At 41.9% G+C, this 23,738-nt stretch overlaps 1 protein-coding gene across 7 annotated transcripts; it reads left to right on the forward strand.

Moving 5' to 3' along the window:
• Window positions 1–456: 456 nt before the first annotated feature.
• Window positions 457–21,984, forward strand: arhgef11 (Rho guanine nucleotide exchange factor (GEF) 11). Of its 7 annotated transcripts, none has more exons than XM_044341736.1 (42): window positions 457–2,149; window positions 2,747–2,782; window positions 4,795–4,886; window positions 4,999–5,103; window positions 5,197–5,246; window positions 5,355–5,412; window positions 5,525–5,724; window positions 5,843–5,914; window positions 6,129–6,236; window positions 6,536–6,584; window positions 7,061–7,098; window positions 7,247–7,339; window positions 8,079–8,147; window positions 8,243–8,347; window positions 8,974–9,072; window positions 9,357–9,399; window positions 9,602–9,698; window positions 9,840–9,962; window positions 10,821–10,844; window positions 11,024–11,150; window positions 11,399–11,492; window positions 11,772–11,801; window positions 12,048–12,180; window positions 12,320–12,526; window positions 12,729–12,776; window positions 13,090–13,238; window positions 13,370–13,510; window positions 14,203–14,279; window positions 14,376–14,501; window positions 14,847–14,964; window positions 15,066–15,214; window positions 15,326–15,401; window positions 15,487–15,669; window positions 15,788–15,869; window positions 15,972–16,052; window positions 16,144–16,199; window positions 16,323–16,475; window positions 16,691–16,924; window positions 17,344–17,448; window positions 17,638–17,945; window positions 19,171–19,303; window positions 19,418–21,984. In XM_044341736.1, exons 1-42 carry the CDS (start codon window positions 2,115–2,117, stop codon window positions 19,465–19,467), a joined length of 4,356 nt encoding a protein of 1,451 aa, XP_044197671.1. In that variant the 5' UTR covers window positions 457–2,114; the 3' UTR covers window positions 19,468–21,984. The 7 variants fall into 7 exon arrangements, with proteins under 7 accessions (XP_044197671.1, XP_044197673.1, XP_044197672.1 ...); XM_044341738.1 differs by having other exon boundaries at window positions 4,795–4,880; XM_044341737.1 differs by having other exon boundaries at window positions 2,750–2,782.
• Window positions 21,985–23,738: the final 1,754 nt, after the last annotated feature.

Consider the following 23,738-nt stretch of genomic DNA (forward strand, 5'->3'; position numbering starts at 1 on the left):
TTCTGCTCTGTCACTGTTTCAACAATGTTGAGTTCAGGGATGTTTGAACAGCTGAAAATGTCTCAGCCATTGTCAGAAAATGAAAAGTTACATTACAGGCCGCTTGTTGAAGGGATTTTTAAAAAGAAGACAGCACCAAACGATCAGGGAAAGCACATAAATAATATATTTTGACAGTTCTCAATGAGGCAAAACATTAAAAAAAAATGTTTAGAGGCTTATTTCTTATGTTTGGTCTGAATATGTTCTGCCATTTGGTAGCATGTAAAGACTGATTGAAAGAGGGTTTTTCCTTTTTTCTCTCATGGACTACTTTTTACTATTACTCGTGTTCTTACATGTTGTTTATAGTATGTAGCTTCAAGATAAATGCTCATTCTTTTTTTTTTTTACATGGATCCTAATCTGTAGTATCGAGAGATTGCGGTCAGAGAAACTGCCTGCAGTACCGCAGTCCATCCAGATGAGGGCGCTGCTGTGTCCGTGATCTTTGAGGACATGATGGTGGATCAGCAGCCAGTCAAGACAGCAGGATAACAACACAGCAGAGATCACAATTTTTATATCTGGGACTAAAAATGACAGTTTATAAATGCAACAAAGATTGCTATTAACCGTTGAGTCTTCTGGCAGACTAAAAGAGAGAGAAATATCCTGATTGTACCACTTGTTTTGGAGAGAAGACCTGCTGGAGTCGTATTGCTTTCTAGCTATCTGGCTAACATGCAGCATTAGTGTCTGGATTTGCAGGAAAACTGGACTCCGGGATTTAACTGAACTGTCCACTTCTATAATCCTCCATTCGCATGCAGACGTAGCCCTGCTGGCTTTTCACCTTGCATGTATAGCTAGTTGGCTTGGCTAGCTCCAAAGGACCGAGCCGTTGGCGCAGCTGAAAGCCGAATACACAGCGCGTTCGGTCGGCCTCAGCACCAACGCGATGCCGCGGGTCGAGATCGACCCTCCCGCAGAGCTAGTGAAAGCTAGCTGGACGTAGCAGGCCGCTTCAGATGGTCGTTATCATTCCATAGTCAACTTATTAGATAGTATATTTTGAAACGCACCTTTATATTTCATCCTGCACGACGTTTTTATTTTTATTTTTATTTTTATAAGCCCAACGGCAGAATTAGCCTGCTAGTTAGCTAGCTAGTTCGTTAGCGAGTAATGGAAATCCAGCTGTAGCGTCTGTTGTTTACAGTGTGTTAGCATGTAAAAATCTGCCAGTTACAGTTAGCTTGGGAGTGTGCTGGAGTGGTGTGGTGATTGACTTTTCACGTATCAAACTAGAGGTACGTTATTTTTTTGTGTATGGGTTGATTTTGCTTTAGCAATATATACGAAAACAGTTATCAAACGTTATCAAACCACCTTGGGCATTCACGTCAGATCTAAACCTTATCTATGCAAGCATATGACTGAGAAACGAGCGACACTAAGGTAGTGCTTAGCTTGTGTGGGATTATTTAGCTTGGCACAAGTCACACATGTAAACAACTACATCCAAGGTTTAGCATTGTAATTTTCTTACAAGGTGTTACAGAATATCACCCAAGATAGTGTTTGCTGTTATGCGTGTTACTTTGAAGTTATCTCTAATTAAACTAGCTTTACACAAACACTACAACCGACACATGGGGAGTTGTTGACCTGCTGGAGCACAGCGAGACACATCAGCCATTCATTCATTCATGATTGATGATCTTTGAGGAAGCAGGCTGCCCTTTATCCAGTTTCCACTACAGCTGAACCACTGCATCAGTTTTTGTTTTGTTTTGTTTTTTTAACCACTCCACCTGCACATACACTAATGTTACTTTTGTGATAGCCTGAGCAGCACTTTCTCTTAATACCCTACTGACGCCCTAACTGGAATCGCTGGATGGGGTGGATGGGAACATGAGGAGCATCCTCTCCGATCTGATCCAGCTTCCAAGTAGCTGATGCACATTAGCTTGAAGGTCTGATCAAAGCACAACAGAGAGCCCCATTGTGTGGACTTAAAACCGAAGAGGAAAGCGAAGAAGACGACGATGATGATGAGGATAAAAGAGGCCCAGTGACAGAGTTTGAACCCTCACCAGGAAGCAGAGGAGAGTCACAAGGCTGCAGACATGAGTCTCCGCCAACCCACCTCTACTCTGGACAGGTAGGAACCTCACATCTGCTTGCACCCAGACAGACTGTATGTCTCAGTGCCTTGCTTAAAAATGTAGCTCCCACAACAGTCTTTATTTGACTGAGGTCCAGTCCAGCCACAGGAAAAACGAGTCATACAGGCTGTGTACTGTCTGGGAGCTGATAAGACTTCCCTCTGGCACAAGAAGAAAGAATAATACTGTATGCATGACAAAAGTAGCAGTCTGGGAATTCTCACTCAAAAAACCAACACTAAGCAAAAGATTTCACAGCAATGTTTAGATTATCATTTGTGAGTTTCAGTGTCCAATTTCCATTGGTCGCTTGAGTGTCGTGTTGTGATTTTACACCTGCTTTGCCTCTGCCGAAACACTCGATGTACTGTAATTCATCCCGTGTGTTAACCATCAGTCATCACCACATTGAGCTGGTAGCCCTACATTGTGCTTATAGTGATCATCTGTCTGATGTCTCTTTGTCTTGATTATGTGTCTTTCCTGTTTCTCCTGCTGTCAATTTTTTTTTTTTCTTCTGTGTGTATGTGTGTGTGTGTTCGTTCTCGTGCACATGCCCACTGCTTCCTGTGTCTGTGTGTGTCATGTGACAGCAGGGCAGCCAATAAGAAAAACGCCCACCTGTTCAGGTAGGACAGCTGTCTGATTAGGGCTTGTGTCAGGGTTCTTTTTGGGGGTGGGGGATTGATCACACCTACAGATTGTACAGCTGCAGCAGTAAATCTCTCAGTGGCTGCTCTTGTTATTTCAGGGCGTCTTGTAGGCGGAGCTGGCAACAGGCACTCAGCACTGAAAAATTGTGTATACAAAGAAAATGCATTTTATACGCTCAAAATGTGTCATAGCTCATCCAGGGATGCGCCGATCCAACTGTTTAGTTCACTCTGTCACCAGTTAGTCTTCACCGACCTAACTCAAGAGTATCTACTGATCCGGTAGCAAAGCTCTCTTTTCCCAAATTTGAAATTCATGTCTCACCGTGTAGAACTCAGGGATTGCTTTTGCGGCACTAAAATACATGCAGTGATTGAATCAATGTCCTTTTAATTCATATCAGAATACTGCACGTTAAGAAACAATTTAACGTGGAACGGTCACATCATGGCCGATCCACTTAAAAAAGTCAACACTGGAGGTGATTCTGATTTGGTGGATTGGATCGATGCATTCCTAAAGATTTAGTTTATATGAAATTCTGACTACCTGGGCGAGCGAAGGCGTGGAGTTTCAACGATCAGTCGCTAAAGTGATTAGTCGATGGACAGAAAATTAATCGGCGACTGTCTTTATAAAGAAAAAATGCTAAAATTCTCTGGTTCCAGCTTTTTTTTTAATGTAAATATTTTCTGATTTCTTAAGTCCTCATGACAGTAAACTGAATATCTTTGGGTTGTGGACTGTCGGTCGGGACAAAACAAGACATCTTAGGTGGCATCGTGGGCTTTAAGAAATGGTCATTTTTCATCATTTTTTAGACTAAACGACTAATCGATTAATTGAGAAAATGATTACAGATTAATCAGTAATGAAGGTCATTGTTAGTCGCAGCCCTACTTGGGTGTATTCTGGTGAACACACTTAAACAGATCTGTCCATTCAGATAGTTTTTGGTTTGATATATTGAGATTTGAAACTTGACTGGCCACCAAGGAGAGCAAACGGAGATCTCCGAGATTGTCACTTGAAATTGTCAGTTTCATCTGACGCTAAAAGTATCGAATACGAGGTGAAAAAGTCCACACATTTAAGATGCTAGAACCAGCAAAAGTTTGGCATTTTAACTCGAGTGAGATTACTATCTTATCTGTTGTCGATTGGTTTTCCATTAGTGTCCATTTATTGACTTATCATTTGGCTTTTATTGACTGTACAGGTACCATAGCTAGATATCTCCAGATCTTTATAACTCACAATAAATCAGACTAGATGGAGTCAGACTGAAATGAGTTACTTTAAACCAACCGGTCTTTGGACCTCTGGAAGAATACCAAATCACTTCAATGTTTACAGTGTGTCCTAGCGTCATACACTCTTAGCTAAATATATTCTTGGACGTCAAGGCTGCTCTCAGTGTTTACAATCTGTAAGAGTATAAAGGGCGCGGGAATGACTTGAACTTTTTCCTCTCGGTCAGTTTCTCTGTGCTCTTTTGCTTCAGGATCGGTGTTCATCTGAATTTTCCTCTCTCTCTCTCTCTCTCTCTCTTTTCTCTTACCCTTTCTCCCCCCCCCTCCCCTCCCTTTTATCTGCTTTCCCCCTTCTTTATCTGTCATGCATCGCTCGCTTTCAGCCCTTTCGCTGCTTGGTGAGTTTTCCTGTCGACTGCTTTCTCGTCGCTACTGTTCATATTCTCGCTCTTTCTACCCCCACGTCGGACCATGTTCCTCCCTTGAATCTTCTCCTCCTGACCTCCCTCTTTTTTTTCTCCAATTGCAAGCTTCCCTTCTTTCTTCCGTGGTTTGTTCCATCACTTTTTTTTTTTTTTTAAATGTATCTCTCCTTCAGTTATCCTGCCTTTCTGCATTATTTCTCCCAGTCCAACCAGCCATCCCAGAGCATTTTTTTTTTTTTTTAAATTTAAATGCTCTGTTTTAGTAACGTTTCATGTTAAGCCACTCTGTCTCTAATCCCTCGAACTCAGGCTCAGCAGTCTCACCATCGGGGACTCGGAGCGCAAATCCTCCGCCACGCAACAGAGGGAGCCAACAACTGAACTCCCTGCTGAGAGTACGGGTAAATTCGACTTTCCCCCTGCACCAGGTTTATCTGTTTGTTTTCCAGATCGGTTGTGGATTTCATTACATTCAACACCCTTTACATCCTTCTTGTCCTCCTCCTCTCCCAGGTCCCGGTCTTGTCCAGAGATGCGTGGTCGTGCAGAAGGACCAGCTGGGTTTCGGCTTCACAGTGTGCGGTGAGAGAGTGAAGCTAGTGCAGAATGTCCGACCAGGTGAGACACACACGCGCACGCAGCTTACTTTATAATCACGCTTCTTCGTTCTGCGCGAGGCTCACTTGTATGCCTGTCGCTCATCCTTCGCAGGTGGTGCAGCAGTCAAGGCCGGGGTCCAAGAAGGGGATCGAATCATAAAGGTTTTTTTTTACTGCTTTGTAATATCGAAACTGAATCTGAGAGTCACTGGCATCTTCCTGCTTTCGGTGTCGCTTATTTTCCTCTCTGTTCGTCTTCCTTACTCTCAGGTGAACGGCTCGCTGGTGTCCTCCATGTCCCATCAGGAGGTTGTGAAGCTCATCAAATGTGAGTCCAGAAAACTTGTTGAAATAAGAGCGAAACTTAGTCCTTTTTTTTTTATGTTATTTCTATAAAAATATCTTTTATTTGACACAATCTCTTTTCATCAATCTCACAGCTGGAACTTATGCAGCTCTGACACTACAAGGGCCACCCCCTTCAGCAGCCTCCTTACCACTAGAGCCCCTCCCCACTGACCTCACACCCAATCAGAGGATGTCACTAGGCGGGGAGGCTCCACCCCCTCCACCTCCACCCTTGCCTTCTGGACTGAGCAGCACCCCTTCCCAAAGAATCACCGGACCCAAACCACTACAGGCGAGTGTCAAGGATCGATATTATCTCGAATACTGATGACAAGCTTCAAAACTGACAATATGTCGTTTTAGACAAAGAGAATAACCCCAATTTTTGTTGTAAATGTGTTTTTTTTTAGGACCCAGAAGTACAGAAACATGCCACTCAGATACTCAGGAAAATGCTGGAGCAGGAAGAGACTGAACTGCAGGTACACGCTCGCACACGAACAAATATGCTGTCCCAGTATTTTAGTAAGTGCTTGGACTGAAACCTTACTCGCTTTAGGGTGCGGTTCTGATCTGTAGATGCCAAGAAAATAGAGATCACATCACTATATTTTTGGAAAGCCTGCCTGTAACTACTTTAGTGGCATCATGTCATCTGTGTAAGCGGTTAGTTTTTTAAGACTGACTGATTCGCAGGACTTACTGGAGGAGCGGCTGAGGAACCCGTCGTCGTCTCTGGAGGAACGGATCGAAAGTGCCAAGAGGAGAGCTCACCAAGTCAGGGTTAAGATTCAGCAAGATCTGGTATGTTTTTCCTCACTCACACTCACCAAAATCCTGAATATTAAATTAAAAAAATGAGTTTTACTGGCATATTTTCCGCTCAGAAGTTTGGAAATGTTGTGGATAAGACATTTTAGGGCATTTTGGTAGCTGTTACTGTATCCACACTCTGTATGTGATCGCTCTTAACGCCACAGAAATTGTTTCGTCTCATCTGATGTCATGCAGCTCCTGCAGCCGATACTGATTTGTAAGCAAATTAACCTTCACAGCCGGTGCAGGAAAATAACAAACGCTTTCAATTATTTTCGCTTCTCCAGGAGGGAACGCGGTCAGAATCTGTCACCAGTTACGTCATAGCAGGAGAAGGTTTGTATCCTCTTATCTTTTTACCCGTTCAACTCCGACTGTCAGTACTACATTCTTATAAAACACTACCTTTCATTTACTCCTGGTGTTGTTCAGTTGTTTACTCTTTAGCATAAAATTAACAGAAATTTCAGCATCACTCAGTGCCTATAGACCAATATCATGATAATAGTCATATCTGTGCCAGAAATAACTGGCCTAAGACGTCCAAAAGTGTTCTCTTCTTCGTCGGTTACATCCTTTTTTTTGATAGATGGCACTGCTCCTGGATTCTATGAAGGCCCACATATGATTTAATTTGGGTCCTGTTGTCAGGGATACGCTACCCAAGGTTATCTATTACTTCCCGTTAAGGCCATGTGCAGTAAAAACATGAACATCTGTAATAGCGTTAAGTTATTTATATAGGAAATATCCACCAAACAGGCTGATTTATATTCTTACTCGCTGCTAAAATCGCTTGTGTGCTTCGGCAGGTCGATTATCAGTGGACTCGAGCGAAGGAGACTTGGAGGTAGGCCGCAAATCTTGTCATTTCATAAACTGGTGAGATTGTGCGTTTGTGTATGCGATGGCCCCACTCATCCCGTCCCACTCGTCCTCCCTCCCTCCCTTCCTCCCTTCCTCCCTTCCTCCTCCTCCTCCTGCTCCTCCTTCCCCAGGCGTTTGAGAGTCCCCACTCCTCCCCCTCATCCTCCTTCAGGACCCCCCTACACCGACGGCAGAACTCCGACACACACACCCTCTCTGATTCGGTGAGATGGACGCACGCACATGCATTTACTTCAGAACAGACGTTCTTATCGATAAGAAGCTCACACACAGTTGCTTAAAAAAATTTTTTTTTTTTTACAATTCCATCTAAAGTGACTTTCAGGATTTTGCAATTTCCTCTTGCAAAAACAGTTTACTGAAGTGAAACTGAGGACTTATTACATCCGTTCACACTGGTTTAAATAAGTATCTGTGTATTATTAACTCGAGATAGAGGAAGAGAGACAGCCAGACAGAAAGAATGCAAGGAAGAGTAACCTTTACATAATGTATCTTCTGTATTTTTATTTACTTGTATGCATTTTCATATTTTTTAACTTTAAATGTTCACATTTGCCACCGAGTCGGTAACCGCAGATACAGCCGTGCAGACAGGGGCCGTCGCGCTGTGCACCGAACCACTCGGACCCCCGCATGACGAAGATTATTCTCCTTCCGAGAATATCCTCCTCTTCATCTGTTTCTCTCCTTTTTTTTTTTTTTTTTTTTTGCCATGCGCCACAGTGATTCTCATAGAAAGTCTATGAGACCAGCAGGGAGACTGAGAACAGAATGATTGATCACCACACCCTTCAGTTCATATCTCACATCACTTATGCACAGAACGCTGCACGTACACTATAAGAATAAAAAATAGCAGGTTGTGTGTGTGTGTGAATATGTGTGTGTGTGTGCTTTCCTTCACTTGAACTCGGTGTGTGTGTGCATCTGTTTTCAAAGGGCGGCAAGGCCCAGATCATCGGCCCCGAGGAGGAGGACGAAGAAGATGATTGCTATGCTTTTAACGAGGTGAGAAGGATTCATTCGGTGTGTCAAACGGATCCACGCTGATGTGATTTTAAGTCGATTCTTTCATCTTTACTGTTATTCCTGTTTTCTCTCAGATGGACGGTCCGTTCCAGGACATCGAGCTGCTGAAGTCACGACCGGCACACATGACAGTATTCATGAGATATGTCTTCACCCAGCTTCTGGACCCCAACCCTCTGGTCAGTCAGCGTTATTATTTTATACTAGATTAGAACAAGACATTACTGTCACTGAGAAGAAATGTCAAAACAAAGGAAACAGATGGAGGTCGTTTTACATTCTCTTATTTCCATCTGCTCTGTCTCTCAGTCAGTCTTTGTATTATCTGTAGCCTGTCACTATCAGGTCATGACTTTTATATGATATTTAAATAACTTTATATATATAATGTAGATTAGGCTTTTTTGTTTTTTGCGTAATTTAGTAGAAAAAACAGTTTGTTTAAAGGAGGAGAAATTGGGAGTCGTCTCTTCAAATTTAAAGTTATATATATGTAATTTTTCTGATAAACTAATAAAATTGACTACATATTCTATACTCTTATCTGAGTTTTCATAAATGTATAAATAAAAATGACATTTTCTGTCTTCATCTGCAATTTAATGTCATATTATTTCTTGAGTCTACAGTAAAAATTACACCATCTGCAAAATTAAACACTCGATCAGATCTCTCATCTATATCTGTGTTTTATTGTGGTATCCTATTATGCTATTGTCTGACATGTGTGTATAACTAGGTGTACTTACTAATTGTCTTGCATTCTTTGGTTTTTTTTGTGTTTGTGTGTGTGTGTTTACAATAGCTGTTTTACCTGTCAGTGGAGGCGTACCTGGGCTCCAGTCCGAAAGACGCTCGCTCACTAGCACCTCAAATCTGCTCCCACTTCTTGGACCCGGACGCTGTATGTGCCAACAAGCCTTAATGATTCTGTCTCTATCAGTTTGATACCAGTTTTGGCTACTGCTGTGTATCGGTGTTGATTTTACAATTACAGTCAGCAAAACAGAACTCAACTCAGTTAAAAGTGATATGATTCAGTTCAGATATGGCAAAGAACCACTATTATAGCATAACATATACTTATTAATAATAGAAAATGTTCATAAGCTCTGCTTCTGATCTTATTACTTTAACAAATTGCAGTTGGAAACATAAAAATATAATTTTTAATTTTATTTCTTACAGCCTTTGAAAATCAAAGCACGAGAGGAGTATCTCACAGATATCGGTAAGACAACCGAAGACTAGTTGAGTTGTGGAATTATTTCATTTGTGTTGCATGATTATATGTGTGTTTATAACGTATATCAAAGACACCTTGAAGCTTGAATGGTTCAAGGTTGAACTACTTGGCTTTACTGTTTGTGTTACTGTATGTCTCAGCTCGAGATGAGTTGCATCCGCTGACTTTCTGTCCATCTTCCCTTCAGAAAGTCGACTACACGCACAGGAGGACATCAGAGGTCCTCTGTCTGAGCTGCAGCAGGAGGTGCTGCCAGACATTCAGGACCAAATACAGGACTACAGGTACATGAATTAAGATTTGTTTGTTCTGGGTGATTCAGTTTAAAATGGTTTTATCTACAGGTTTTCCCATCTAAGAGAAGATACCTAGTTATGTCAGTCAGGAGCTCACGTTAATAAGCTTGTGTTTGTGTGTCTTAACAGGAACAAGCAGATGATGGGCCTCGGCTCTCTGTTCGGAGAAGGAGACCTTCTGCAGCTGGACGGAGACCCGGCGAAAGAAAGACAGGTGGTGGACAGACAGGTCACCGCCCTCTGGGAGATACTGTGAGTCTCTAACTTACTCATATATGCTGCTGTTGCGTAATATCTTTCCTGTTTGTCAGCGTCTTCAGGTTAATTTGCATGGACAAGTTGTCACTCTAGAGATCATATTGTTTTGCTTGTCGGGAAGGTTATTAACATGTAGGGCTGCAACTAACAGTTATTTTCTTTATCAGTTTCTTCAGATTGTTTGTTTTCGTTGACTAAACCTTAAGATATTCATTTTACTGTCTTGTATGACAAAGAAAAACAGCAAATCATCACATTCGAGAAGCTGAAACCAAAAAAACATTTGGCGTTTTTGCTTGAATTATGACTGAAATGATTAATCGATTATCAAAATAGTTGCTGATTAATTTAATTTCAATCAAATAATCGTTACAGCCTCATTAACATGAGACCACAGGTAGCTTCATGCATACATCCATTACTGCAGCAGTCTGTTAATCATTCTGGGCCCAAATCTACCCGTTAACTAATTACACAGGAGTTTTCATTCATAACACAGTGACTGTTAACATCACAACACACACACACACTCTCAGGCAGGTGAACAAGGTTTGCCTAGCAACAGGGTCAGATGTTTGGTGACCAATAAAAAAAAAAAGTTATTACGAAGCAGCAGAAGCGGCTCACAAATCTTATCATAACAAAGGTCATTAAACCCGTGAAACCACATGACATTTACTCCACTGACTTCATACACCTGTCTCCGTCACATGACTGCTCCACTACAGTCTCTGTTCCTTACGCTGGCACCCGCATGAACCGGATTTAACTTTGAGGAATTAAACTGGATATCTCTTTGAAAGTGTTGCGGAGGGAGTTAACAGCTTTTTTATGTTTTTCTCTCTGTTCCAGATCAAAGCATGAAGAAGACAGGAGGTAAAAAAAAATGTCTCGTCTGTTGCAGTGATTTAACAGCAACACCTGCCTGAGTGATTTACTCTTAACTCTTTCTTACAATTTTTCTTTGTTTCTGTTCTGTTCTCCTCACTCTCTCCCCCCCTCCCCTACCATGTTTGTTCCGTCTCTCTCTCTTTGTCTCCGCTCCTCTCCCTCAGTTCTCCTCTGGCGTCGGCTGTGCTCCTGTACCTCCGTCATTCTGGCATCAAGCTAAGAGACTCCAAGGTCTTCCCCGGTCTGAGCACAGAGAAGGAAAAGTGGCTCGCTTTCTTAAAGACCAAAAAGGTAAAGTGTGAGAGTAGCGGCCTCTTTCTGCTGAAAAACAAAATGCAAGCTGGTAAAAGGAAAATATGTCACAATCGTTTAAACGATGTTGAAATTCCACTTCTACAAATGAAGGTTTCATAATTATGCAGTGGAAGTTTAAACCACTTTCAAACAGGAAACAAAAGTCTAATAATAAATAAATAAATAGAGGAAAACAAAGTTGTTTTTCTTTACATGATGTGAATTACTGGTGTCTTTCTCCACAGCTGAGTGGTATGAAGAAAGAAAAAGATGGAGAGGACAAAAAGAGAAATCCAATCCTGAAATACATCGGCAAACCCCGGACCACATCCCAGTCCAGTAAATACAAACACACACACACACACTCATATGCTCACATGTACAATCAAACATGCAAATGTGAGCGCATCTGTCAAAAGTCATTATCAGCCGACAGTATTGGAACACTGACACAATAACACATACGTGTTAATGTTCTCAGCCGCTGTGTTTGTCTCACGATATTGATTTCTTGTTGTTCTTTTGTTTACAGGTTTATTTATTGATTTATGTCATTTTCATTGTGTATTGTTGTTCTGATTTCATTGTTTCTGTTTGGTTCGTTTTTTGGTTTCGTAGCATTCCATGTCCCGTTGTCACCCACCGAAGGTATTTCTGTCTTTTGTTTTTCCTCTTTAGTTCGATTTTGCTCTCCCGTAAACATTCCCAGCTCTCTTATTATTCACGCAACATACGTAGTTTCTGTTCAATTTTGCTTTTCATCTTAAACTCTCTTCTTTAAACTTTGTGCCGTTTTAACTTACCGTACAATGATGTGTGTGTGTGTGTGTGTGTGTGTGTGTGTGTGTGTGTGTGTGTGTGTGTGTGTGTGTGTGTGTGTGTGTGTGTGTGCAGTCCGTCCTGGCAGCGTGAGGAACATCATTCAGCAGTTTGAGAACAACACAGAGACGGGAGGAGAGGAGGGAGGCGACCCTGCCGACCCCCAGCGACTGTCCTCCAGCAGCCTGGGAGAAGACAGCATGGACAGGTAGGTCTTTCTGACATGACCAGATGTGTTTCACAGTTCATCATCACATACTGTATATATATAAATGTGTCTTAGCTCTTCATTGAAGGTTTGATTCTTACTGATTTAGTAAAAATATTCTCTGTTCTCTCTCCTCCAGCCCTACGTTCTCAGTGCGTCTGGCACGCAGCGAGTCGCTGAAGGCTCAGGGCGAAGGTCGTCGGCGGGGCGTCACTTCAGGAACGGAGTCTGTCCCCCGCTCGCGTAGTGATGTGGACATGGAGGACAGCGGGGAGGAGAGGGAGGGCCCAGGCCTCAGGCCGCTGCATCACAGCGCCTCGTCATCAGCGTCCAGCAGCTCCGCACGGTAAAGATTCACCAAGACAAACGGAAGCTTCTCTTAATTTCTCAGAGATTATACTTGGATTCAGATGTTTTGGCATCCTCCGGGAAGGGATGATATGTCATCAATTAAATAAACCTCAAGGAATCTAAACTAGATAACTCATAAACACCCCCGGAAGTTCACTTCATGCCGTCTCTCTCTCCACTCTCTCTCTCAAACTCAGGTCTCTAGAGAACCCTACACCCCCATTCACCCCTCGGTCTAGACGCAGGTGAGTTTTCACGACGTCCCCAAAAGTTCACAAGAAAGAAACGCCAGCTTTCAGCATCTTTCAATCATAGGTTTCACCATAAGGTTAGGTGAACACAGAGTATTTTTTGTTTTTGTTTTATAGCGCCTGTGTTAGTGGAGAAAAATAACTAAATTAAAAATCCGATAGTGTAAAAATGGGCGTTTTGTATTTAGATGAAAAATAGATCATCATGAATTCAGGTTTGTTTCTCTCTCCATTTGTCTCTCCATCTGTCCTCCCTCTCCGCGTGTACGTCGCTCCATCTCCTCTGTGTTTTTTGGTGACTGTGCAGGAGCGTGGACTCACCGCTGGCCCTGCTGCCGGACGCCGGGGCGCTGGAGGAGGACGTGTGCGACGGTCACAACTGGCAAGAGACGGCGCCTCCTCAGCTCCTCGCCACGCTCAGCCCGAGGGAGGTGGAAAGACAGGCCGTCATATACGGTACGAGTTTCAATTCGGAACACACGGATGACCACGAACAATTTAATACGATCAGAATTTTAAGATTTTCAGAAACGATTGATTAAATGATCCTGACCGTCTGCATTTGCCGCCTCCTACTTTCTCCTCAGAGCTGTTCACCACCGAGGCGTCACACCTGCGCACCTTGCGAGTCCTGGATCAGGTTTTCTTCCAGAAGATGAGGTCTGTGCTGAACTCTGAGGAGCTGGCCTGCATCTTCCCCAACCTGCCCCAAGTCTACGAACTCCACGGTCAGTCTGTGCACGTATATATGTTGTGGATATGTATGTGGAATATGTGTTCTGGAATAGAAAATGAAAATTGCCAAGTCTTAGTCGGTTAAAAACACTCTTGCACTGTAATTAAAGGTATAATTAAGTATTTCTCATTTTAAAAATTTAACCTTTAATATTGTTCAACTGTTTTAGAATATTTTTTAATTAAGTAATGAAACATTCAGAAAATTTGAGGAACCTCTGTATGACTGTGTCCTTTCTTGTACCGTCACTGCCTACTTCTTCTTCTTCTTCTTCTTCTGCTAGTATTTCTGTTTGCACAATAAAGGGAGTTGTACTGTGAGTCAACATGTATTCGGGGCTGTATGTTACTACGTAAATAATAATAAGCAAAGCAAATACCAGGCAAAGGTTATTACTGTGAAGTGTAGTTTCAGGCTGTAGCTTTACTGTGTCAATATGTGTTCTGGGGTTAATTTTCAGTCATGGATGCTTATGATGTCACATGACTTATCTTACCTGACTAGTTTGTCTTGTACTGTATCATGTTGTTTTCATGTGTTTTTGGAAGATTTATTTATTATCCTATTGGTAGAATGACATTTTATTTAATCTGAACGTTCCTTTAAGAAGGACAAATTAGCATTTTCCAACTTAGCAGTGAAAATTTAGTTCCCAACCGTTTCCTCTGTATCGTTTCTTTGCAGCGAGTCTGTGCGAGGCGATGAAGAAACGAAGAGAATCTCCCATCGTGCAAAACATCGGGGACGTTATGCTGGCAAGGGTGAGTTTAATAACCGCTGCTGTAGATTCATTTCTTCTTGTATATGTAGGACGTTTTTGACGAACAGTTTTTTTTTTTGTGTGTGTGTGTTTGTAGTTCGAGGGCGCTGCTGGAGAGGAGTTTCAGGAGCAGGCGTCCCAACTGTGTAGCCAGCAGTCTCAAGCTCTGGAGCTCATCAAGAACAAACAACGTAAAGACCCTCGCTTCGCACACATCATACAGGTACAGACGCACACTTCCTGCTCGGACTTCAATGCGACAAATGATCATGCAATGAACACATCCCTCGAAAACAAGATTATCTTCTTGATTTTACCTGTAATTTCTATAGTCGCGCTTAGGATTGTAGATTTTCTACATTTACAAAGATGTCTATTATCATTATTAATATTAATAGTATGAGTAGTTGTGCTTTGGGCTATGAGGGAGCAGGATTTCAAACACCTTTTTTTGTTTCCTTTCACTGTAAAAAGTGCAGTACAACGTAGAGAGCATGTGTTTCTAGGTCTTTTCCATCATAGTTAGTCAGTCATGTTCTTTACATGTCAATTGTTGACTTTTATTCAGGAGTGTGAGGCGAGTCCTCACTGTCGGAGGCTGCAGCTCAAAGACCTGCTGGTGTCAGAGATGCAGAGACTCACGAAGTACCCTCTGCTGCTGGACAACATCCTCAAACACACAGACGGTGAGCGAATCAGGAGATCTGTCGTATCAACGTGTCATAAAAGTATGTGATTTTTTTTATTTTTTTTTTTAAGACGTATATCTTTTGTGTTTCTCCTATAGCCGGTTCCGCGGACCTCCCGGCACTCCAGCGCGCCCAGGCGTGTTGCCGAGGGATACTGCAGGCTGTCAACGAGGTCGTCAGGGAAACGGAACACCGGCAACGCCTCAGCCAATACCAACGCAGGCTGGATGCTGCTCCTCAGTTCAAGGTAGTCAAACAGTTCATGCTTGTTTTTGTGTGTGTTTTTTTTTTTCGCCTCTTTTCCTTTTTCATATTGTTCATATTGTAATAGAAGCTTTCTTTTACTCTTCTTTCTCAGAATCTGGACTTGAGCACTAAGAAAATGATCCATGAAGGTCCCCTCACCTGGAAAGTCAGCAAAGACAAGCAGTTAGGTCAGTATCCCTGCAGTGACACGGCACAGTCTCATCAGTTTGGTTTCATAACTCTTATTCACATGTCCTCTAATCCCTCCGTCAGAGATCCAAGCGCTGCTGCTGTCAGACTGCCTGGTCCTGCTGCAGAGGGCCCCAGACGACCGGCTGCAGCTGCGATATCCATCCCGCTGGCTGGGTGGAGGCGGAGGAGGCAGCGGAGACAGCAAGACCTCTTTCAGCCCTCTGGTGAAGCTGGACTCGCTGTTAGTGCGCTCAGTAGCTACAGGTGAGGCTGCAGTCACACCTACAGAACAGCCTTTGTATCAAGGCGTTACCACTGTCCTGTGTTTTTGTGTTCCCGATAATAAAATGTCTATATCTTGTGGGGTTTTTTTCCTCTCCAGACAACAAAGCCCTCTACGTCATCAGCACCACGGAGAGGCAGATCTACGAACTGGCGGCTGGGACGTCATCGGAGAAAAACACGTAAGCTTCTCTATATTTAGCCTCAGTACGTATCAGGAACCTTGATTTTGCTGTGCTGTACATTTGCAGGATGTGTCGACTTTGTTGATTTCTGTTTTACAGCTGGAAAGACTTACTTGAAAAGACCATCGCATCATCTGGTGGTTCATCACCGCTGATCAATCACGGATCCATGCCAATATCGTGAGTAAATGTGATATCTATGAATACTAAATGAAGGAATGTGTTGGCTGGAGAGTGTGTTCTCATTTGTTTCTCTCCTGTGTATAAACAGTTCCCCCAGTCTAGGCAGCGCATCCCCAGTCTCAACCAGCAGTCACGTCTACACAGGTAAGAAGCGCTTTATACTGGAGAGCTACAAATATGAAAACTGTCTCTAAATGTATATGAAACTTTGTTTTATGGCTTAAAACAGAGAATAACTTTACCTCCCAACTGTTTGAAATCTCCCAGACAACTCTATGACAGAGCAGTCCGATTCCATGGAAACTCATTCCTCCAACGACGACATCGCGCTCTCAGCCGACACACCTACGGACCAATCAGGAGCTTTCATCTGCGGCGAACGACAAGCAGTTGGTGTTGCAGAGGCGGCTTTACAGGACGGTGAGGAGAAACCAGAAATGACATCATCATCGCTGCAAAAAAAAAAAAAGCTTTCATCTTTGTATTTAATAGTGAAAACATGAGCTGAATATATTTAGATTTTCATTAGTTTATAATCGTGTGGTTAAATTCTTGTATTTTGCTTCCTCTCCTGTAAATGATCCAGTAATTAATCTTTCAAAATCCCAAATCTAATTAATTTTATACCATCACAGTTGAAACACTAAGGCAGCTCATATTACGAGATCTGGAAGAGGACGCCTGGAGTCACGACTCAGACGACACACCCACCAACGAGATGGCCAATGAAAGGAGCTCGTTCGCGGAACGTCAGCGACCGGAGTCTCTGGAGACCGTCCTCAACTTCAGCGCCAACGAATGGGAGGCCGAGCCCGAAGAGGCTCCGCCCTCAGACGCGGAGCAGCCCGGCGTTCAGGTCGTAAGGAAAGGTAACGGGGAAAAATAATCAATCCTATCACCTTTTTATTCTTGATTGGCTTCAGGATCGGCTGCTCACTCTCAGTTCATTCAATTCTCTGATAGTTTTATAAATTAAAAGCATAATTTCTTATAAATAAAATAGTTGATTGAACTGAAAGTGAGCTGTGTGTCCCTTTTTTTTTGTGGATCTAGTTTTCTACCTTCCTCTGCATGTTTTCTCTGCACTCGGTGATTCAATATTTTGTTTCTTACACACTTCTTCTTCTTCCCTTTTTTTTTTTTTTGTCTGCTTGCTCTTCACAACACAATTACACACTTACTCCAATATCTCACTTTCTTCCGTAACTCCTTTCTTCTCTTATTTCATTCACGTACAAACACACACTTTTTTTCCTCCCCCTTCATCACACATCTATCCTCTGCATAGCTGTGGTTGCGGGTTCTTCTTCTTCTTCTGTCCCCGATGGCATCACTGGTGATGTCAGCCTCCTCTCCAACCAATCATCCAAGCCAAGCGAGGCCGCTACGCAGGGTAATGATGACCACGTCGGTCGAGCGCTGTGGTTTTTATGCTTGTTTTTGTGTGTTTATATTGTTAAGAAATTAATATTCAGCAAGATAATAAACACAGAATTGAGACTTGAATAGAATTAAAAAGAAGATTAGAGTTGTTATTTTTACTCCTGAGATTACTCACTAACACGCTTTGTGTTCGCTCTAGGGAACACTTTCTACTTGGTAATGCCTACAGAACAAGGAGAGAGCGCCACCGACGACCTCAACGACCCTCCCACCCCTACAGCCAGCCACTTCCCTCAGCCTCTGGAGGGAGCAATAGCACCACAGACGCAGTCGGAGGAGGCAACGCCGGCCTGCGGTTCAGAGCCCAACCAATCAGAGGCTATGCAAACGGAACAGGAAGAGGAAACGGGACAGTCGCATGCCGGGCAGCAGAGCCACGTGATCAAAAACGTGGATGAGATTTTTCTCACCATCGAGGGGTTGATGAGCAAGTTGCGTCAGCTGAAGGTGAGTTTGTGTTAAAGTGGCAACAAGATGTTGATCTTTTTGTCTGAATGCAGGGCTGATGAGCTGTTTGTCTCCGTCATCTCTCCTCCCATTTTAACATAGAAAGCATAAATTGTGCTGTCGATGGCTTCTGGGAAATTTTAGGTTCCCCCCTCATATACATCTAGCAGCACGTCATCGTCACCTGCTGCAAGGAGATGAAACTCATCTCAGCTCTTAACAGTACACTACCTTGGTGTGGTTGAGAGTTTCATCTTATTAAATATGGACCAAAAGAAAAGTTAATTCTTTTTAGTTTCACTTTTATGCTCACCCTTCCCTCTCCGTCTATCATGCGGTCTCCCCTTCTGTTTTTCTCTCACAATTTTTAACTAGTTAGCAAGGCTTATTTGTGTGTTGGGATGATAAATAGAGAGAAAGTTAGTATTTTGTCCTTCTTGACTAGGAAATTTGAGATGTGCTACCTTTTCATATTTTTGGAACGTGCTCACTGGATCTTGAGTTTAGCGCTCCACTGAGAACCACGTTGTTTAAATGCAACGTCCTTCTCTAATTCAGATTTTTTTTTTCATCTTATGTGATATGAGATTACACTATAATGTGAAATTTCCTGCTTAGTTTTTAAACTAATTTACACAACAGACTGTGTCCTTTGCTTTCTTTTGTTTCTATGTTGTAGCATCTATTTGTCAGAAGTTTTATCTATTTTCTTAAAGGGTCAGTAAGGCGGCTCCGCCCAAAACAGCAGGAAACAAGCTGAGCCACTGGGGCTTTTTATAATAGTGTGTTCATGCTGCACTTAAAATGGTGTTTAAAGGCAGAATGAGTAGGATTTCCCTTAAAAAAAAAAAAAAAAACAATGAATAGACTCATACAAAAATAATCCCTCTCAGTCATCACTGATGACCCACTAGAAGCGTGCGGCGGTGTCTGTATCTGCAGACTCTGCCTGTATTTTCTTATGCGCAGGGTGTGAGAGCGGGACTCTATAACTGTAGCGACATAGTGCTGCACTGCAGTGTAGCGCTTCTGGTGTCATTGAGCCGAGGAGGAGTAGGAGGGGCCAATGTTGTGTTTACAAACAGCAGCCGACAAATCCTGCTCATCCTGCCTTTAATATTCGCTTGATTTAACACAAACACACATTTTTCACTCGTCACCAGCTGGTGTAATTATGTTGTACTCGTATAATTTGGGCTTTTCTGCATTTTCATCCCTTTTACAGGAAATAGAGAATGCCCATCATAAACTATTAAAAACCCTCAAAGAGCCTTCTGTCAATCAGGAGTCAGAAGACCAACAGTGTCGCTCGGCGACCGTCTCCAGGACACCGTCTCTGGATCGCGGATCAGGAGACGGTGAGCGAGAAGGATCAAAGTTACAAATACATTGATTTTTTTTTTTTTTTTTTTTTTTAGCCACATCAGTGAACAATATTGTCATTTTAACTTTGTTTTCTTGAACCCATCCAGGCAAAGAGGGAAGTCCAGCAGAACCCAAGATTCTGTCGACTGGATTCTGAGGTCACAGCAGAGCGGATTCAGTCACACGCTTGAATCGTTGGCATACGGACGCACCCCATACGTACCCACTGTCAGACTCAGGCACCTCAGCCCCGCCTCCCCTCGCCCACCCTCCTCCTCCCCGTACCCTGCATGCACCGGCCAGTGGAGCAGAACCCAGGAAGGACCGTAGCCATGTTTTGTTTTTTCCGTTGCCCTGGGATACCAGGAAGCTGTGGTCAGACTAACCTGGATTTCTTGTGGTCAGCACAACCTCTGACTTGAACCAGAGGCTCGAGGGAACCCAGGAGAAAGTGAGGACAAAAGTATGAAGAAACAAAAAAAAAGGCAAAAGACAAGTTGACTGGTGAAGAGAAGAGGAAAAAGTTGGAACTGAAAGTTGGAGGAAAAAAAAAAAAATGACCAAGTTGGATATTTGTGAAGGAAAATGAGTTTATACGTCTTGCTTTTAAGCGCTGGTTGAAGGAAACGGAGCAGAAAAGTGTTGAAATGTTAATTTAAGGAAAAAAAAAAAAAAAAATCAGAGGGACCCATCACCCCAGCACTTTACCCACAATGCATCCCTCTGTCATGTACGTCCTCTACAGTGGACTGATCAGGGACTGGAGACGCCACTACTGGCTTTTATTTAGGGGCCGACGCTTGAGCCAAGATGGCCTCCGGGGGTCCCCCTCCCCCTGCCCCCACCCCAACCCCCCACCCCCACCACTCTCCACTGGTTGCTTTACACTGAGTTCACCTGCCATCACGGCCGAAAGACTGTGTCTATATAATTCAGGTTATTTGCACTGGGTAAGGAAACCATTATCACACACACATACGAGCGTCATTTAACCGCTTTCCATTCATCTCAGACGTTTTATCTCCACACGGCGGGAGAAACACTTCGAGTTAACGTTGTCGGGAACAGTTTCAGCCACACTGACATATCCTGAAGTCTTCTTTTTATGTAATAAGATGGCTGTTTGGAAGCATCAGTGCAACATATTTGATCATTATATGGGTCATAAACTGTTCATGTTTTACGTTCTGGAAACACTACTGCGCTGTCGACTACTGAAATGCTGTCGGGGTTTTTTTTTTTTTTTTTTTTTTTTTAATTTTTCAGCGCTGCTTCAGAGGCAAACAGGGATCTCAGCGATTTTTTTTTTTTTTTTTTTCAAATAACAAAGCTCAGCGGATTCGCACAGCCGTTCTGATCATGTCGCGTCGTTTCGGTTCGAAAGTTCGGGAGATTTAGGACGTTTTTTTCCAGGCGACGCCGACCTTGAGGAAAACACAGATTCAGACGTAGAAACTTGAATATTCAGTGCAAACCTGTTTTGTCACTCTGCCAAAAAACAAAAAAAAAAAGAAAGAAAACGCCGCTTACATTGCCTGTCAACACTTTTTAAAGATTTGACTGTGCATCCTTTACCCCTCTACAATGCATTATGTGTGTGTGTGTGTGTGTAAATACCACGGTGAATACTGTGAACCAGCAACTCCCCCCCCCCCCCCCCCCCCCATCTACTGGTCATACTATAGATTGTGTTTACACCCTTTTAGCCCACATCCAAAGCCAATAAGGTACTTTCTTTACCAAGTAGCTCTCTAATGAGAAACCCCCCTCCCTCCCTCCTTCTCCCCATCTCCTCCCCCTCTTCTGCACAGAACAACTCTTATTTATTGGGAGAACAGAAAAGCTCTGTAAATTTTTTTGATTTTACAAACTCAAGTATATGCACATGATCCAAGTTTAAAAAAAAAAAAAACTGCTATATGCAACTGTTGGATGAAGCGAAAATTCATTTAAAAAGGAAAGTGTGACGTTACAGATGATACACTTATTCGCTTTCTTCCCTAAGAGTTAGACGAGAAGATTCCAGCTTCATATTTTATATGAGCGCGCTTTCAATCTTCTCCTCTAACTCTGCGCCAAACAGCGAATAAGCATATTTCCCAGAATGTCAAACAGTTTCTGTAACGATTGTCATACGTGGGAGTAATTTAACGTCCTCGATGTTCAGAAAAGTTTTTGCACGCCTCGGTCGAGACGCGTCACCAGACCAACACTAAAGTCAAGTGCTTTTCTCTTTATCCCCCCCCCCTTAAAGTCCATCTGTTTGGATTTAATTTGACTCACACTAGACATGAAATATGTGTTTAAACTGTTACGAGGAGAGACTTTCTTATCAAGGAGTTCTTTTGTGTACCAGTTTAAATGTTTTTCCTCTTTCTTTCTCTCAAGCCGAGGCAAAAACCACACTGGACTGAATTTTTATTTGTTTCAAATACTAAAAAGAGGAGCGCTTTAGCGAGACACCCGACCTCTTTACCAGCTTCCAAACCGAACCAAACAAGTAGCCAATCACATTTTAAAAACACTATCATCAGCTGACTCTCTACTATTATTAAAACAGTGTTTCACTACCTGGTGGAAGGTTTTCACTATTTAGCCAACACGCCCCTGAAGGAGGAGTCGATAAAGCGCGTGACTTGTTGTCACGTATGTACAGGTTTAAGGAAAAGAAAATTTTTAAAAAAATGCAAATAAAAGTGAAAGCTACTGAGCTTGTTTTCACACTGACCATGTATGAACGTGCAGAGGTATTTGTGCTAAAATGTAAAAATGTTCTACCAAAGTGAAATATCTCCTCAGAGGTGTTGAAGGGAACACTGCTTGTTGATTTTTTTTTTTTTGTTTGTTTGTTTGTTTTTCTTGACATTTTGGCTGCTGATTATCAGGCATCTCAGACCAGGAGATGAAAGATTTCGTCATAAAAAGTAAAAAAAAAAAATATTCCTTAGATTTAAATCTTTCCGTATCAAGACACACGTTCATCACATGCAATTTCAAAAATATGTTTTTTTGTCCGTAACGTCGGATCATCACTTGGTCTGAGCTGTCTGAATCCAAATCACGATCTCTTCCTCTCCTCTACTAAAAAAAAAAAAAAAAAATCTCTTTCCACGCGTCTCCTCTTCTGTCCTCCCACCTCTGACTGCAGCATTTTTCATCTCCAATTTCTACCTCTACACTACAGTTTCTTTGTACTCTTCAATTATTTCTTTTTTTTTTTTTTTCATACATTTATCTTGTACATTGACATCAGCGTTACGGCCCCAACAGGCTGTAAAGAAGCTAAAACTGATTCCTTTTTTTTTAAAAAAAAAATTTAAAAAAAAAAAGAAAAGTTGCACAAACTAAACTCCCTGCACAGTGCAAACTACTGTATGCATACACACGTCTTTAACTATCATCTCATTGTCTTTTTTTTTTGTCTTTTTTTTTTTTTTTTTTTTTAAATCTTGTTCACTCATGTAATATAGAGATCAGACCCACATGTTTTATATATGTTAATTTTTTTTTCTGTAAAGCCTTAGTCCTCGTATTTGATTTTATTTTTGTAGATATGATTAAAAAAAAAAAAGGATGTATAAATTATTTTCTTCTCCCTTGTTTTTAAAATGGTGAGATTGTTAGCTGCACAGAAGGAAAAAGAACTTGTGTCAGATTCATGTGTTTGTGAGATTAAAAAGAAACTGGATAAAGAAATCTGGAGTCGTGACATCATATTCACTCCTAATTGCATGAATTGTCACCATTTAATGTTTAATATTTTGAAATATGTGGTTTTTCTTTAGTCATATGAGCTAAACTTGATTGAAGAATATATGCTCCAGTGTTTTTTGGGATAAAGAGAACAGAAAATGAGGAGTGTTAGTGTAGAAGAAAAGGCCTCTACTAGTTAATATAGCTGCTATTTGTGGGGTTTTCACTGCTGGCTGAGGGAAAAGAGATAATAGTAGTTCAAATAAATTGTTATACTGAATGAACAGCAAGCACGTGACCGGAAATTAAGCGTTCTTAGCTTGAAAATAAAAGAAAGTTTGTCAAATTTTCGAAAGTGACTAAGATTTTCAAGATAATGGTTAACCAGTATTAGAGATAAAAGGCTGATCTTCAGTATTTTTTTTTAAAAATATCCTTCCATTCCCATGCAGATGTTATCTGACTTTTAAAGAAATATATAACAAATACATACAAACACAGTTTTTCAAGAGGTATCACTTAAATATATAATTTAATATACATGAAATGCAGCATGGAGAACAGAATCCCTTTAAATGCTTATGTCAAACCTTAAAAATACAACTTTCACATGGATTAGATATTGAGATAAGAGAATATTGCAAAGTTTTAGGGGCACTGTCAGTCATTTTGAAGGCTTTATGGAAAGATTGTACTTGGGATAAACGCTGCAATTTGTATTAAAAGTATATATTT

The sequence above is a fragment of the Thunnus albacares genome, chromosome 22 (assembly GCF_914725855.1).
Source record: "Thunnus albacares chromosome 22, fThuAlb1.1, whole genome shotgun sequence".
In the NCBI taxonomy this organism is placed as follows: domain Eukaryota; kingdom Metazoa; phylum Chordata; class Actinopteri; order Scombriformes; family Scombridae; genus Thunnus; species Thunnus albacares.